This window comes from Poecilia mexicana, unplaced genomic scaffold (assembly GCF_051168715.1).
Source record: "Poecilia mexicana isolate PSO_F unplaced genomic scaffold, ASM5116871v1 scaffold_4, whole genome shotgun sequence".
Classification (NCBI taxonomy): Eukaryota; Metazoa; Chordata; class Actinopteri; order Cyprinodontiformes; family Poeciliidae; genus Poecilia; species Poecilia mexicana.
The window spans coordinates 4,287,035-4,299,475 of NW_028263373.1; the positions used below are offsets into that span (position 1 = coordinate 4,287,035).

General features: G+C 37.6%; 1 protein-coding gene across 1 annotated transcript in view; it reads right to left on the reverse strand.

Annotated features, from left to right (window-relative positions):
* The window catches only part of ror1 (receptor tyrosine kinase-like orphan receptor 1), a 139,634-nt gene extending 136,790 nt beyond the window's left edge, over window positions 1–2,844 (reverse strand). Inside the window, exon 1 of the mRNA XM_088004827.1 lies at window positions 2,198–2,844. Coding sequence (XP_087860953.1) covers window positions 2,198–2,303 — 106 coding nt within the window. The 5' untranslated portion in view covers window positions 2,304–2,844. The remainder of the gene's footprint in view (window positions 1–2,197) is intronic.
* Between the last annotated feature and the right edge of the window lie 9,597 nt (window positions 2,845–12,441).

A 12,441-nucleotide genomic window follows, 5' to 3' on the forward strand; every position in this document is an offset into this window, starting at 1 on the left:
AGCTCAACACAGCATATGCTGCACAATGTCATCGTAAATAACCACCCGGAGCATTTAGGGGAGGACAGAGGTAATCCAAACAAACCCAGAAAATCTTCCGGAGATAATTCATAACTACCTTTCTGGATCGGGAGGGCTGTTAGATACTTACAACACACTCAAAAAGGCCAGGACAAAAACAATTTTAAAATGCCTTCCCTGAGCAGCTTCATAAACAATTCATATCTAAATCAAACTAAAATCAATCATACTTATATTAGTCAAGCAATTACATACATACATCCAGCATGAGGCCATCTGCCATCTTTTCCTTTAGGATCTCACACAAACACGCAGAGCTGTGTGGAGGTGGAGGGGCTGAGAAAAGCAGTAAAACTCCAGACTGACAAGACAAGAGTAGCCTTTAGTCCTAAATATGGTTCACCCACAAATCAAGGAATTATTCTGTCCTGGAAGTCAAAGGAGTAGTCATCCTATTGCCTCAACAGCCATTAGGGATATCAACCAAACCTAAACAACAAAGGCTGTAAATGTAAAGTGCTTTTCAAAAATGTTCATACCCTTGAACCTTTCACACATTTTGTCACATCACAAACTCAAACAACACATAACTGTTTTGTGAGAGGAAAATGATGCATACTTTTCATTTAAAAAAATATAAAATGTGGCTTAGATTGTGGTCTGCCCAAAACTAACTACACTATAGGCAGGTAGTTGTCCCAGTGCAACTAGCTGCCCTTAGAAGTCTAATCAGTAAACAGAGTCCACTGGTGTAATTTAATGTCAGTACAAATCCAGCTGTTCTGTAAAGGCCCCTGAGGTTTGTTCAAAAACATTAGCGAACAACAACAACAAACAACAAACAGCATCATGAAGACCAAGGAACACAGTGGACAGCTTAGGGAGAAAGCTCTGGATAAATTTAAAGCAAGGTTGGGTTATCAAAACATTTCCCAAGCTTCAAACATCCCATAGGAAACTAAGCAAGTCATTGAAGAGAGATAAGAATTGAATTGTTGAAAAATTAGCTGGAAGACATTTACCACGAGTCATACAAGTGGAAAAAAAGGCACCCACTCAGATGAGATCAAAATTAAACTTTCCATTCTACATGTAAAAACTAACACAGCAAATGACCCTGAACACACCATCACTGTTGTGAAACAGGCTCAGAGTATCATGCTGTGGGGATGCTTTGTGTGGTAGCAGTTATCCTCTCAGGAGGGCAAAAACTCTAAACATACAGCCAAAGCTAAAAGTTAATCATTTGGAATGACCTAGTCAAAGTTCAGACCGATATTCAATTGAGAATCTGAGGCTAAAATAAAGATATTCAACCTCTGCATTCAAACTGACTGAGCTTGGGGTATTTTTTATTTTATTTTTATTTTTGAAGATCCAAGGGCAACACTATCAGTTACCCTAAAGGACTTGCAGCTCTAACCTCTAAAGGAGGTTCTAGAGTTGAAGGGGCTGAATACAATTCACATCTTCTCATACATTTAGCTCCAGAAACACTGAAAAACCAGGTATCCTGTTCTTTCCATGTCATATTTATGCATTACATTCTTTGAAATCCAAAACTAAACTAATAAAATGTGAAAAGGTTTAGCAAAGCACGGCAAACACAGATATGGGCAACTCGTTTTCATAAGAAGTCAAACGCTAGAGTACTCCACAAAAGGTCATCTTATTGCCGTCGACAGCCATTAGTAGTAAAGGCAGTGGAAATGGCTCTCATCCATCCTTATCTTTAATGAATCTACACTTTCAGGGGGTGGCGGGGCGCACAACAGCCACGGTAAGAGTCCTCATGTCTGTCAATGGGGTGAAGTCTCTCCCCGTGCCGAGGCTTCAGAATCACAAAGGGACTTTAATCTAAAAACCAAAGCTCGTTTGCATGAGAGGAGAAGCTGAGTGATAGCAAACAGATCTGCTTCATCTACATGCGAGAGATTATCTATTGTGGAAACAAAGAAAAGAGTCTTTAAAATAGAAATATGCTTGTAAAGGACTTGAACCGACTCTAAAAAAAAAGTGGTTTAATTGTAATAAGTACAAGTTGGAGTGCAGTTAAGTTTTTCCGCAGATTGGCACACAGATGAATGAGGCATAACCGCAAAGAGCAGAGCCAACAGAAACGCTGAGGAGAGACAGGAAGGATTCCCAGTGGAAGGGGAAAGCTGTAGAAACTCACCGGACGCGCTCAGGTCCAGCACGCCTTGGAGCAGCAGGGAGATCCACAGAGCGCAGGCTGGACATCTCCACAGACGTTCCCGCACCGCGGCCCGATTTTGATACATTCCTCTGGCTCTGTCTTACACCCTAAGCCGCTTTTCACAACCAAATCCGAACGGGATCGTTGAGTTCTCTTCCCCCCCAAAATGGGTCTCCAAATTCAGCGCGCTGCCTTAGAGTTTGTTGTTTGCGCTTTCCTTAAGAAAAAAATAAAAAATAAAAAGCGCACTGGGTTATCTGAATAAAAAAATGAAGGAGAAAGTTGCGTCTTTTCCTTCTTCTCTCTCTGGAGCCCTAACTGTGTGTGTGCCTCTCTCCAATTGAGCACAAACTTCTTCCAACAAACTTGAGTAATCAGAATTGTGCCCCAAAGGAACCACATGGTTGTGTTTAGACACGTGTCGCCACCGTGCGTTCACTGCAGGAAAACCAACGGAACGACCTGAGGTTTCTCTATTTCCATAAAAATTACATTACTATGTTTTCAGAATTATATTTTTATTTTTTATTTATTTCATTTATATCACCTATTTTAAAGTGCTTTTAGGTTACCGTTCAAACAGCTATTTAAAGATTTTAATTATAAATGTCTAACTTGTATTTTCAGGGGAATCACTGAAAACACCTCAACCAGTTTTGTTACATTTTATAAATTCTTTTTGAGACCAGGAAAAATCAGATAAAGGTTAGTTACAGGCTAGATTTTAATAAATATAGAGATAATCTTGCTTCTTTTTCACTGGGGTTCAAATGAGTTGCCTCTGTCGAACAACCTGCAGGACATCTTTAGATGTCTGATAAATGATGACAGTCCTAAAGGTTAGCGTTTTTCAGGGCTGCACAATAGTCCTAAACTGCCTTTATGTATGATTGTGAGTGTATCCAAGGTTATTTGTGCTTCATATTTTAACATGAAAAGCCTTAAAGCTCTATAGTTCAAACAAAGAAAAACTAGTTAAAACATTGCTTGTTAGCATAATCTCATAGCAAAGCTAATTGTTGTTATGATGAATATTTCTGATAGTCTGACTTGATTTGCCTAGAGAATTACAACAGACATCAACATCTATAAACAAAATACAATGATTACATTAAAATCATTTTAACTATCCAAATTTAAAGGTATATACATTTTAACTGTTACATACAATAAGCTCCTTGATCTGAGGGAAGAAAAAAAAAACTTGTTTACAAATTGATGAGAAAATGCACCAATACTTTTTTAAATCTAACAGGTCTAATGAATTCATTAAGACTACAGCTTTTTACTGTAGAATAACAACACTGTTAGGCTGCAGGGCGGTGAGTTGGTTGCCTTTGTTGCCTCACAGCAGTTGAATCTCTGCTTGGCCTCCAGTGGGTGAGCAGGTCTTTTTGTGATGTTAGCATGTTCCCCATTTGCATCCACGTGTTCTGTCTGTACAGCTCGGCTTTCTCCAACAATCCAGTCCAAAACCATGCATGTTAGGTTATTTGTGATTAGACTGACCCAAGAAGTACCTGGTATGGTCATGTTGGCCCCAGTTTGGAACGGACGTTAGCTCCTGGTGAACAAAGCAGCTTTAAAAAATGGATGAATGAGAAAACAAGACATAAAGCCAGAAAGTGGAATTTTTTCTATGAACTGCAATTCTTTTTTTTAACAGTCAAGTGTTTGCAGGAATGGACATCTAAAAAAACGCAGATCTGAGTAATGTGAATGGGTAAACTGTACATGAAGGTCTCTGATAATGACCCATCTGTTGTTTAGTGTACCGTTTCATACCAACAAGATAAATTACCTAATGTATTAAAACCATATTTAAATACTTAGCTCATAGGTTTACTTCGTGGTCATGCATGTTTTGACAAAGACAGACGAGGAAGTGTGGGGAAAGACAAAGGCCTCTTGTGCCAGTCGACATGCTAAACAGCCACACAGTCACCTTAACAGGCTTATCTAAGAGGTGTTACAATACAGTTAACATATCACTTCTTCTCCGTAACCCCAAACCTAGTTTCATTCAGCTCTTCTTTGACACAGATCTTGACCCTGCTTGTGTTTTCATCACACACTTTACTGTCAGAAGAATGGCAACAATTTAGCATCCCTGGTTAGACCATAGCACAACCCTCATTAGAGAGAAACATCATCTTCTCTGAGGCATGTTTTGATTTAACTCTTGCAGAAAAACAAAAGAACATGCAACAATTATTGTCTGGATTGGCTTGTTACCATCTACAGAACAAAAGGATTGAATTAGACTCTATGTAAGCTCAAAAAGCCATGGGTAGCGTAAAGCATCCTTCTCTTTTATCTTTTAATCTACCCACAAAATCCTCCCTGTAGAGCTGCTGTTAACTAAAGGGTGGAGATGACACTGTCCAAGTTTCCTGTAAGGGATGAGGTAGGGTAAAGCTGTGTACATTTCTGTTCCGATTGTCTTCTGAATTCCAGTAAAGCTGTAGACTTTGTGGACCCCAGCTCCACCCCAGTACTCCAAACCTGCTGGGGAAAATTCAGCATGACTGTTGGAGGGTGAGCACAGTGTAATCCCACCATACCATCCCCCACTCAGGGCTCCCCTACAGCACCAGCAAAGTCCCAAAGGCCATGGGAGACATCCCTGATGTCACTGGTGTATGCATGTTTGTTTGTGTGAAACGTTTTAATGCAGATGTGTATGTCTAAACTGCAAAAAACTGAGGATGCAGTTGGAGGTGCTACTGCTTATTGATATTTGGAAGAGGGAATGAAGTTCAGCTCCCTAATCATCCAACAGTCACCTCTTAGACTCTTTTCAAAATGTGAGTGACAACAGAACGGACAGTTCAAGGTTTCCTTATATTTTCTTAAAAACAAAACAAAACAAAACAAACAAAAAAACCACAAGAGGTGTGATGAACAAACTTTAATGAAAATTTTTTTTCATTAGCTTGTTTAGTGAAAAAAGCTTTCATTAAAAAAAGCAATTATGGTTCAGCAGCAACTTTGTCAGTTGATTTTTAACACTTTACCAGAATTTCCAAAAGTGAAAGTCACTTCACATACATGTTATCTGATTTCCACTGTGCCAAATTGTCTGTGCTCATCATTCCAAAGATCAGTATGTATTTATTCTTTCTTAGGAGAGCAGTGACAAATCCTTCTAGGGATTTTTGAAGTAGGAACTTTTAATATTTACATTTCTCAATTGAACCTAAACATAATTTTTTTCTGCTGTTAGCTTGAACTTTCTCAAACTTCGTTCAGTTTTTTCCCAGACACTCATCTAACTTCTGAGCTACTTTAAGAGGGAAAAAAAATGGACGTATAGATAATGTCTGAGTGCATCATTTCACATAAGATTCCAATGAACACAACAGAAAGCTCTTGTGTTCCAGTCAAATCATGTGTCGAGCAAATACCAGCAAAATAAAAATCCGACGAGGCTAATTACAGTAAAAGGAAATGTGTGAGATGACATTCATTATGTGAGTCATGTCTCACTCCTGAGCCGTTTATAGAACAAACAACCAAATGATTTTCATCCAGTGTGCTTTAGGTGATTTGAATTCAGATGTCAACGCTTCACTTCTGGGGCCAATCATGATGTGAAATTATTTCAGACACATCTGCCCTGTTTCTTTTTCCTTGATCTATATCAGTGTAATCCTGCCTCATAATAAGATAAGATTATTAAAATTGCAACCAGGCATGGTGAAAGTCATCTTCCTTTAATATAGGGAGGGGGGATTAGGGTTCAAAAGGTCTCTTTGAGAGCAGATGCCAGAGGCTGCGACTAAACGACATGCACAGGGAGGCGCTTTGTTCCGCAGCTGGCAGGGATGTCTCAGTCAATAAATAAGAATGAAGGGATGATAATGATAATTATCTCAGAATATCTCTGACATCCTCTTGCTTTCCCAAGTTTTCTATTCAATATTTCAAGTTTTTTATTCACTTTTAGATTTCTGATGAAATCTAAAAGTTGAGCTTTTATTGGATTATCTGAAGACTGTTCAGAGACACAGCTGGGATGAAACTCTCTTTAATGGCCAACGACATGTCAAAACTGATGTATGAGGTTTTCATAAGTGTTCATACCTCTTTTTCACATTGTCACATTACCACATGTGGTGTGTAAGTCACCTAATTAGGGCCATCTGTGTGTAATTTAATCTTAGAATAATTCTAGCTGTTCTGTGAAGAACTCTGATATTTGTTAGAGAACAAACAGCATCATGAAGACAAAGTAACACAGCAGATAAGTTAGGGAGAAAGTTGTGGAGAAGTTTAAAACAAGGGTTAGGTTATAAAACAATATTTCAAGCTTTGAAATCTAACAGAACACTATTCAGTTCATCGTCCAAAAACTTCAAACAGTACAGCACAACTGCCGTCTTCTGAAATCGCCATAATATAAGATCGTTAGTCAGAGAGGCAAACAAGAAGCAGGTGATAACTCTGTGGGAGCCGTGAGGATCCAAGTCTCCACTGGGAGAATCTGTCGAAAGGACAGCTACTTGTAGCAACAGTTTCAAGATGAAAGCCAGAAGAACTCCTCTTTACAGCTTGCCTCAAGCCATGAAAAAAGACACAGCAAATATGTGGAAGAAGTTGTCACCATCTCCAATATAGAGCAGTACTGGCACAAAAAACATGGAGGACAATCATAAGTTAAAGCCAGAGCAACTAGATAATGGTTTAAATCAGGGGTGCTCAAGTCTGGTCCTCAAGAACTATTCTGCAACTTTCAGATGCATTCCTTCTCCAACACGCCTGAAACAAGAGAGGTGCATATTGCTGAACCTCTGCAGAGCTGAATGTCTGCTGGTGAGGAAATTAAGCTATTTGGATCAGGCATGTTGGAGCAAGGATGCATGTAAAAGTTACAGGAGGGTTAAGGTGGAACAGTCAGTCCAGAAAAATTAAACTAAAGAGTCAGAGCCAAAATAGGATGGCTTAGATTAAGCCATATTCATCTCTTAAAACGAGTTAACTGTGGTCCAGACACACTGAGAATGAGCTGTACGACTTGAAAAGGGATGTTTTCATGTGCTCTCTGTTCAATCTGATCAAACTTTTGACATCCTGCGAAGAATTGGAGAAACAATCAGCCTGGAAATAGAGACATCGTCTGTACCTGCTTATCTTGGAGGGTTGCTTGTGTCTTTAGTGGTCATTGGGCAAGAGGCAAGGTACACTCTGGACAGGTCACCAGTCCTTGCATGATTGCTTAAATTAACCAGTCTGGACTGAGGGAGGAAACCAGTGTGAGAGAGTGTTTGATTGTGGGCTTAAATTTATTTCTATTATTTATACTTCTAAAGAAGAAAACTATAATGACATTATAAACAGTCTGCTTTAAATCATCATGGTAGAAATTAAATCCCCACCATCTGATTTTCTTTCATCTTCCCTGCGATTAAAGGTCCAGTAGTCTCTTTGTCTGACACACACTACACAGGACAATGAACCATATAAGTGCAGTGTCTTGTGGAGTATTTATTTTTCTCTTGATTTAGCGAAAGTAGAAGATTCTGTGAGAACTCTGGACGAAATCCAGCCTCTGTTCCACACGACTCAGTTTTACTGAGTGGTCAGAAACGTTCCAGCTCATCTTGGACCGTTACTTACAGTTTTTAATGGCCTCACACATCATCCTGTACACTTGGCTCCAAACCCGGAAAACTGAGACGGTAAAACTGATGATTCATATGGTGCCTCTGCATCTATTAGTGTCAACCTTTATTTTAGGATTCTCTGAGACTTGGCTAACCTCACACACCCTATGAAAAGTCTGTTCATTTCTTCAGTTAAGGAGAGTTGCTTTAGTTTCTCACTTGCTTTTTAGGCTTGCAAATTTTTGGTTAAACAATAAATGGAAAGTAATGTGGCAGAGAATATTGTCGATCTTGTGAAAACACACAACGGTGGGGAATCGTCCCTTTTCTTGCATGGGGTTGTGGCCATACTTAAAGACACAATTACAAGCAAATCTTACAATTACATTGGTCTGTTTAAATACATAAGAATGCAGCTTTCATGTGATGAAATATAGCTGGCAAGCAGCATGGAGCCAGGACAAAATGATTGGTAGCAATGCTCAATGTTTGCAGAATGCTGGCAAAAAGCACAGATTATAAATGCCTCATATCTAGAAGCATTTCTATGTGCTCACTTTCTGTAAGATTGTGAAACATTTTTTGTTTGACATGATATGAAAAACTGTTGGGGATAATGTCAGACAACACATTAAGCAAAGATTAAATTCTAAAGGTACTGGTGTCGAGATGATTTAACAGTCTATTAATTTAATAAATGATGGGTAATGCTTTGCTTTTCTCCACACTGCTCCTGGGATTTGGTTTGATTTCTGTTGCAGCTCCAAAAATGCTCATGTTCTCATCAGTTACATTAATGTCATCCCTTTGGGATTTTTTTCTTTATTGACTGATCATTTTTGGGAGGAGTAGATAATGAAATATGCAAGTAAAACTCTTGCATGAACATGCTTGTGTATTTTTTGTAATCCAGTCAGAATTACATATTCAAATACAAAAATAAAACCAAACTGATCCTTCCATTGATCCATCCATTGTATGCACCAATCAATGATGATTTGATTTATTCTGGGAATATATTTGGCTATTACACTGGAACTAAATCAGGCTTTCAGGGCAATGTTACCATCACCATTCACTGGGAAGGCTGTTTGATCCCTCCAAAAACAGTTGTAGTTTTGTGGCCAAACAGATCAATCTTTGTCTTATTTGACCATAAAACTTTTATTAAACGCATGTTGGCACATGTAAATCAGTTGAACATGAAGGTGTTGATTTTGGAGTCGGTGGAACTGGTTTCACCAGTTGGACAGGGATACTGGTACTCAAGCATTATATGGTTTATAACTGGCTGGGGCGTTTTATGGTTTCTAGTTTGTTTTGGAAAATCCAGACAAATTTCCTTTCATTTGAGGTGACATTTGGTTAGATTAGTTGAACAGTTGCCTGTTCTAACAAGACAGCTATCCTAAGCAAACGTCAAAATTGTACTGAATAAAGCAGGTAGGTCAACACTCGGTGTCTGGACAGGCCCTGAATCCAACCCTAATGAATACTTACAGGCTACACTTCAAAGCTGAAGTTTTGCCATCCAATTTTGTTCCAGTATGAGTTGAGGAAATTCCTCAACTTCAAATTTTTGCACCCAATTTTGTTTATTTATGTTCATTATAGTTCTAAAGTCCTTACACTGTAACTCAGAGCATATACTTTAAAATACTTCTGCGAGTTTATAAATCACTGAAATACTGTACATTAAACACGTGCAGCTGTTGTATCAACCTTCCAGACCACTCAGGTCTCCTGGTTCTGGTCTGCTCTGCATCCCCAGAACCTGAATATGAAGAAGCAGCATTCAGTTTTCATGTGCCACTAATCTGGAACAAACTTCCAGAAAACTGCAAAGATGCTGAAACACTGAGTTCCTTTAAATGAAGGTTAAAATGCTACCTGTTCACAGTTGTCTTTCCTTTCTTGTAACTGGAACACTGATCAACATTTTTGACATACGTTTGCTTAATGATTTTGTTGATGTTATTGGACAAAATGTAATGCTTATTGCTTGTTTCATAATTAGTTACTGTATTTTTTTTATTGCGCTTACAGCGTTTAACTTTATTTTTTTTATTATCACCCAAACCTGGAAATTAAATTCAAAATTTAATGTCATAATGAAAATGTGTAATTTCCATTTCACAAATAAACTGTTCAAACTATTATAAAATATTTTGAGTTTCTGAAAAGTTTTACGTAAGAAAGATAAGTTCCAATTTGTTAAAATAAAATACAATCAAAGATATTTGTGAGACATACAATGTCATGGTTAAGGTTTACAGAACTAGAGACCACCTCTAAGTGGTGCCTGCTTGTCACCTTTTGTGTAATTCACAAGTTTTAGTAACAGCAAAACAATCTCTAAGTATGATGCTTCCACAAATGAGCTTAAGCTCTTAATTCTATCAAACATTCTTTATCTTTGAGTGGCAAAAGAGCTCCATCTAAGGGAAATTCATTTATAAAATGCATCTAAAGTTTAATAAAATAGCAGAATTCAAATGCTTTATAATGTTTCCCCCATGGGAAAAAGAATACAATGTACTGCTATTCATTGGACTTTGTGTTCACTTGAATTTAAGACTTAAGATGACCAGATTACATGTCATTTTGTTCTGTTGAAAATGAACTAAGACCAAAAGAAAAAAAAATAATATAACTATTCATTACAGTTCAAAAGAGACTGGAATAAAATACTGTGTCATCATGGTCTTCCTGTCGTACTTCATCAAGTGTGCAGGAACAGATGAAACATTTCAAACAGACAAGAAGAGACCTCATTTCTTCACTTGGCCTTATTAGTGTGCTTTCAGAATGACGTCTTTGTCCTGTATTGGCCTTTTCCAGCAGGAGGCTATTCTAAAATCACCCAGTTCCACAACAAAAAAAGAGCTATTTGGACATTTAATAGCTGGAGACTAGGCCAGTTTAATGTAAGCCTCTCAATGATTACCTATGTAATGACAGCCAATCCAAATAAAGTCTGTGTGCTATTATGAAGCAAACAAAAAGAACATGTTATACATTGCAGTATATCAGCTTGACAAGGTTTAAACAATGCTGCATGGAAAAAATGTCCACTCTGCCCCAATTCCTCGTGGAATAAAACGGAACTTGCTGCAGATGTAGAGCCCAAAAGCTCCATTTTCTACCTTTGAAGAGCGGCAGCCAGACATAAAGACCTTATCTGCAAACTTAATGTGAATATGGATAAAAAAGATCGGACACTCCTACTCAGATCTAAAGTCAACAACGCTATGCAAAATATGACTCGGAGCATCCACAAGTTAACAGACAGGACATGAATGTCTGATGAAACTGTGGGTTGTACTGTCATCATAGATAGCCGCATGAAAAACTTAAAGTTAACCATTAGTGCATAAATATTAACGTCGTTTACTTGGTTGATCTGGACGAGCATTGGACATAAATAAATGTAGTGTAATGTGTGACTGAGGCAAGTTTTCCATTCTGCAATCCAAGAAAAGAGAACCGATCCTCCTACTTGCCAAGGTTCACCTGATTTTCCACCCAAGTGTCAAATTAACTAAATTGCGACCAATTTTCCAAAAATAACTGAGGTCTTTGAGGAAAAGGCTTAAACTAATCCAGCACCTCAATCTAAAATGATCCAAGCTGCTTCTTGGATTGTTGCTGGCCTTCTAAAATTTCACATTCTCCTTCAAAAAAAGGAAAGAAAAAAAAAACATCAGCTTAACTTAGATAAAGCTTGAGGGATTCTCAACATCCTGAAACTTTATAAGTGTATTTTTTTATTATAAATACAGTGTCTCTCTTTACAAAAAAAGATTGAGGAGGGACAGGAATAATGTTTATAATTTTCTGTCTTCTTCAGGATTGTTTTTGGAGGGGTACTGAAGCACTTGGCTCGCTCCTCGTCCAACAGGATGTCTACGTTTATCTGCAGTAATTTTTCAACTCGGAGAAGAAAAGTTCCTTATCAGCACTAAACACAATCTTCTCTTGTGAACGTTCAGGGCTTTAATCCTGGTTTGTTCAGGAAATTATTTCTCAAAGGAAAGTTGACATATAAATGTATAGCAGACCAAATATAACAGGGCATCTTCAGAAATTAGAATATCAATAACTTAGTTTTGAGAATTTTACTCATTATGTATATTAATTACACTAGGAGCTATGTCTAGCTCCTGCATATTTTTACAAGTAAGGTTTGCAGCTCAAAAAACCATAATTCATAATTCTCTGAATTTCATAACACCAATGAAAAATATACATTTTAATAAAGAAATTACATACTTACATTATAAGCTGACTTTTGCTTAGTAGTAAATTACACCCTGCATAAAAAGAGTAAGCCAGAAAACAGCTGGCCGTTCACAGAGTACTATACGCAAACATGTTAAAGGAAAGTTAAGTGGAAGGAAGAGCATGGTAGAAACATTTTTTTCTACCCTTTGCTGACAAGTTTTATTGGTCTATATTTTATTCTGTTACAAATAATTAAGATTGAATCATCCATTAATTTGTTTTATTCTATATTACAGATTAATTTTTTTGATTATATTCTAATTTACTAAGATCCAACAGTAAACTCAAAAGAATGGTCACCCTGAAAACACTAAAAAACAAATCTGACCACTG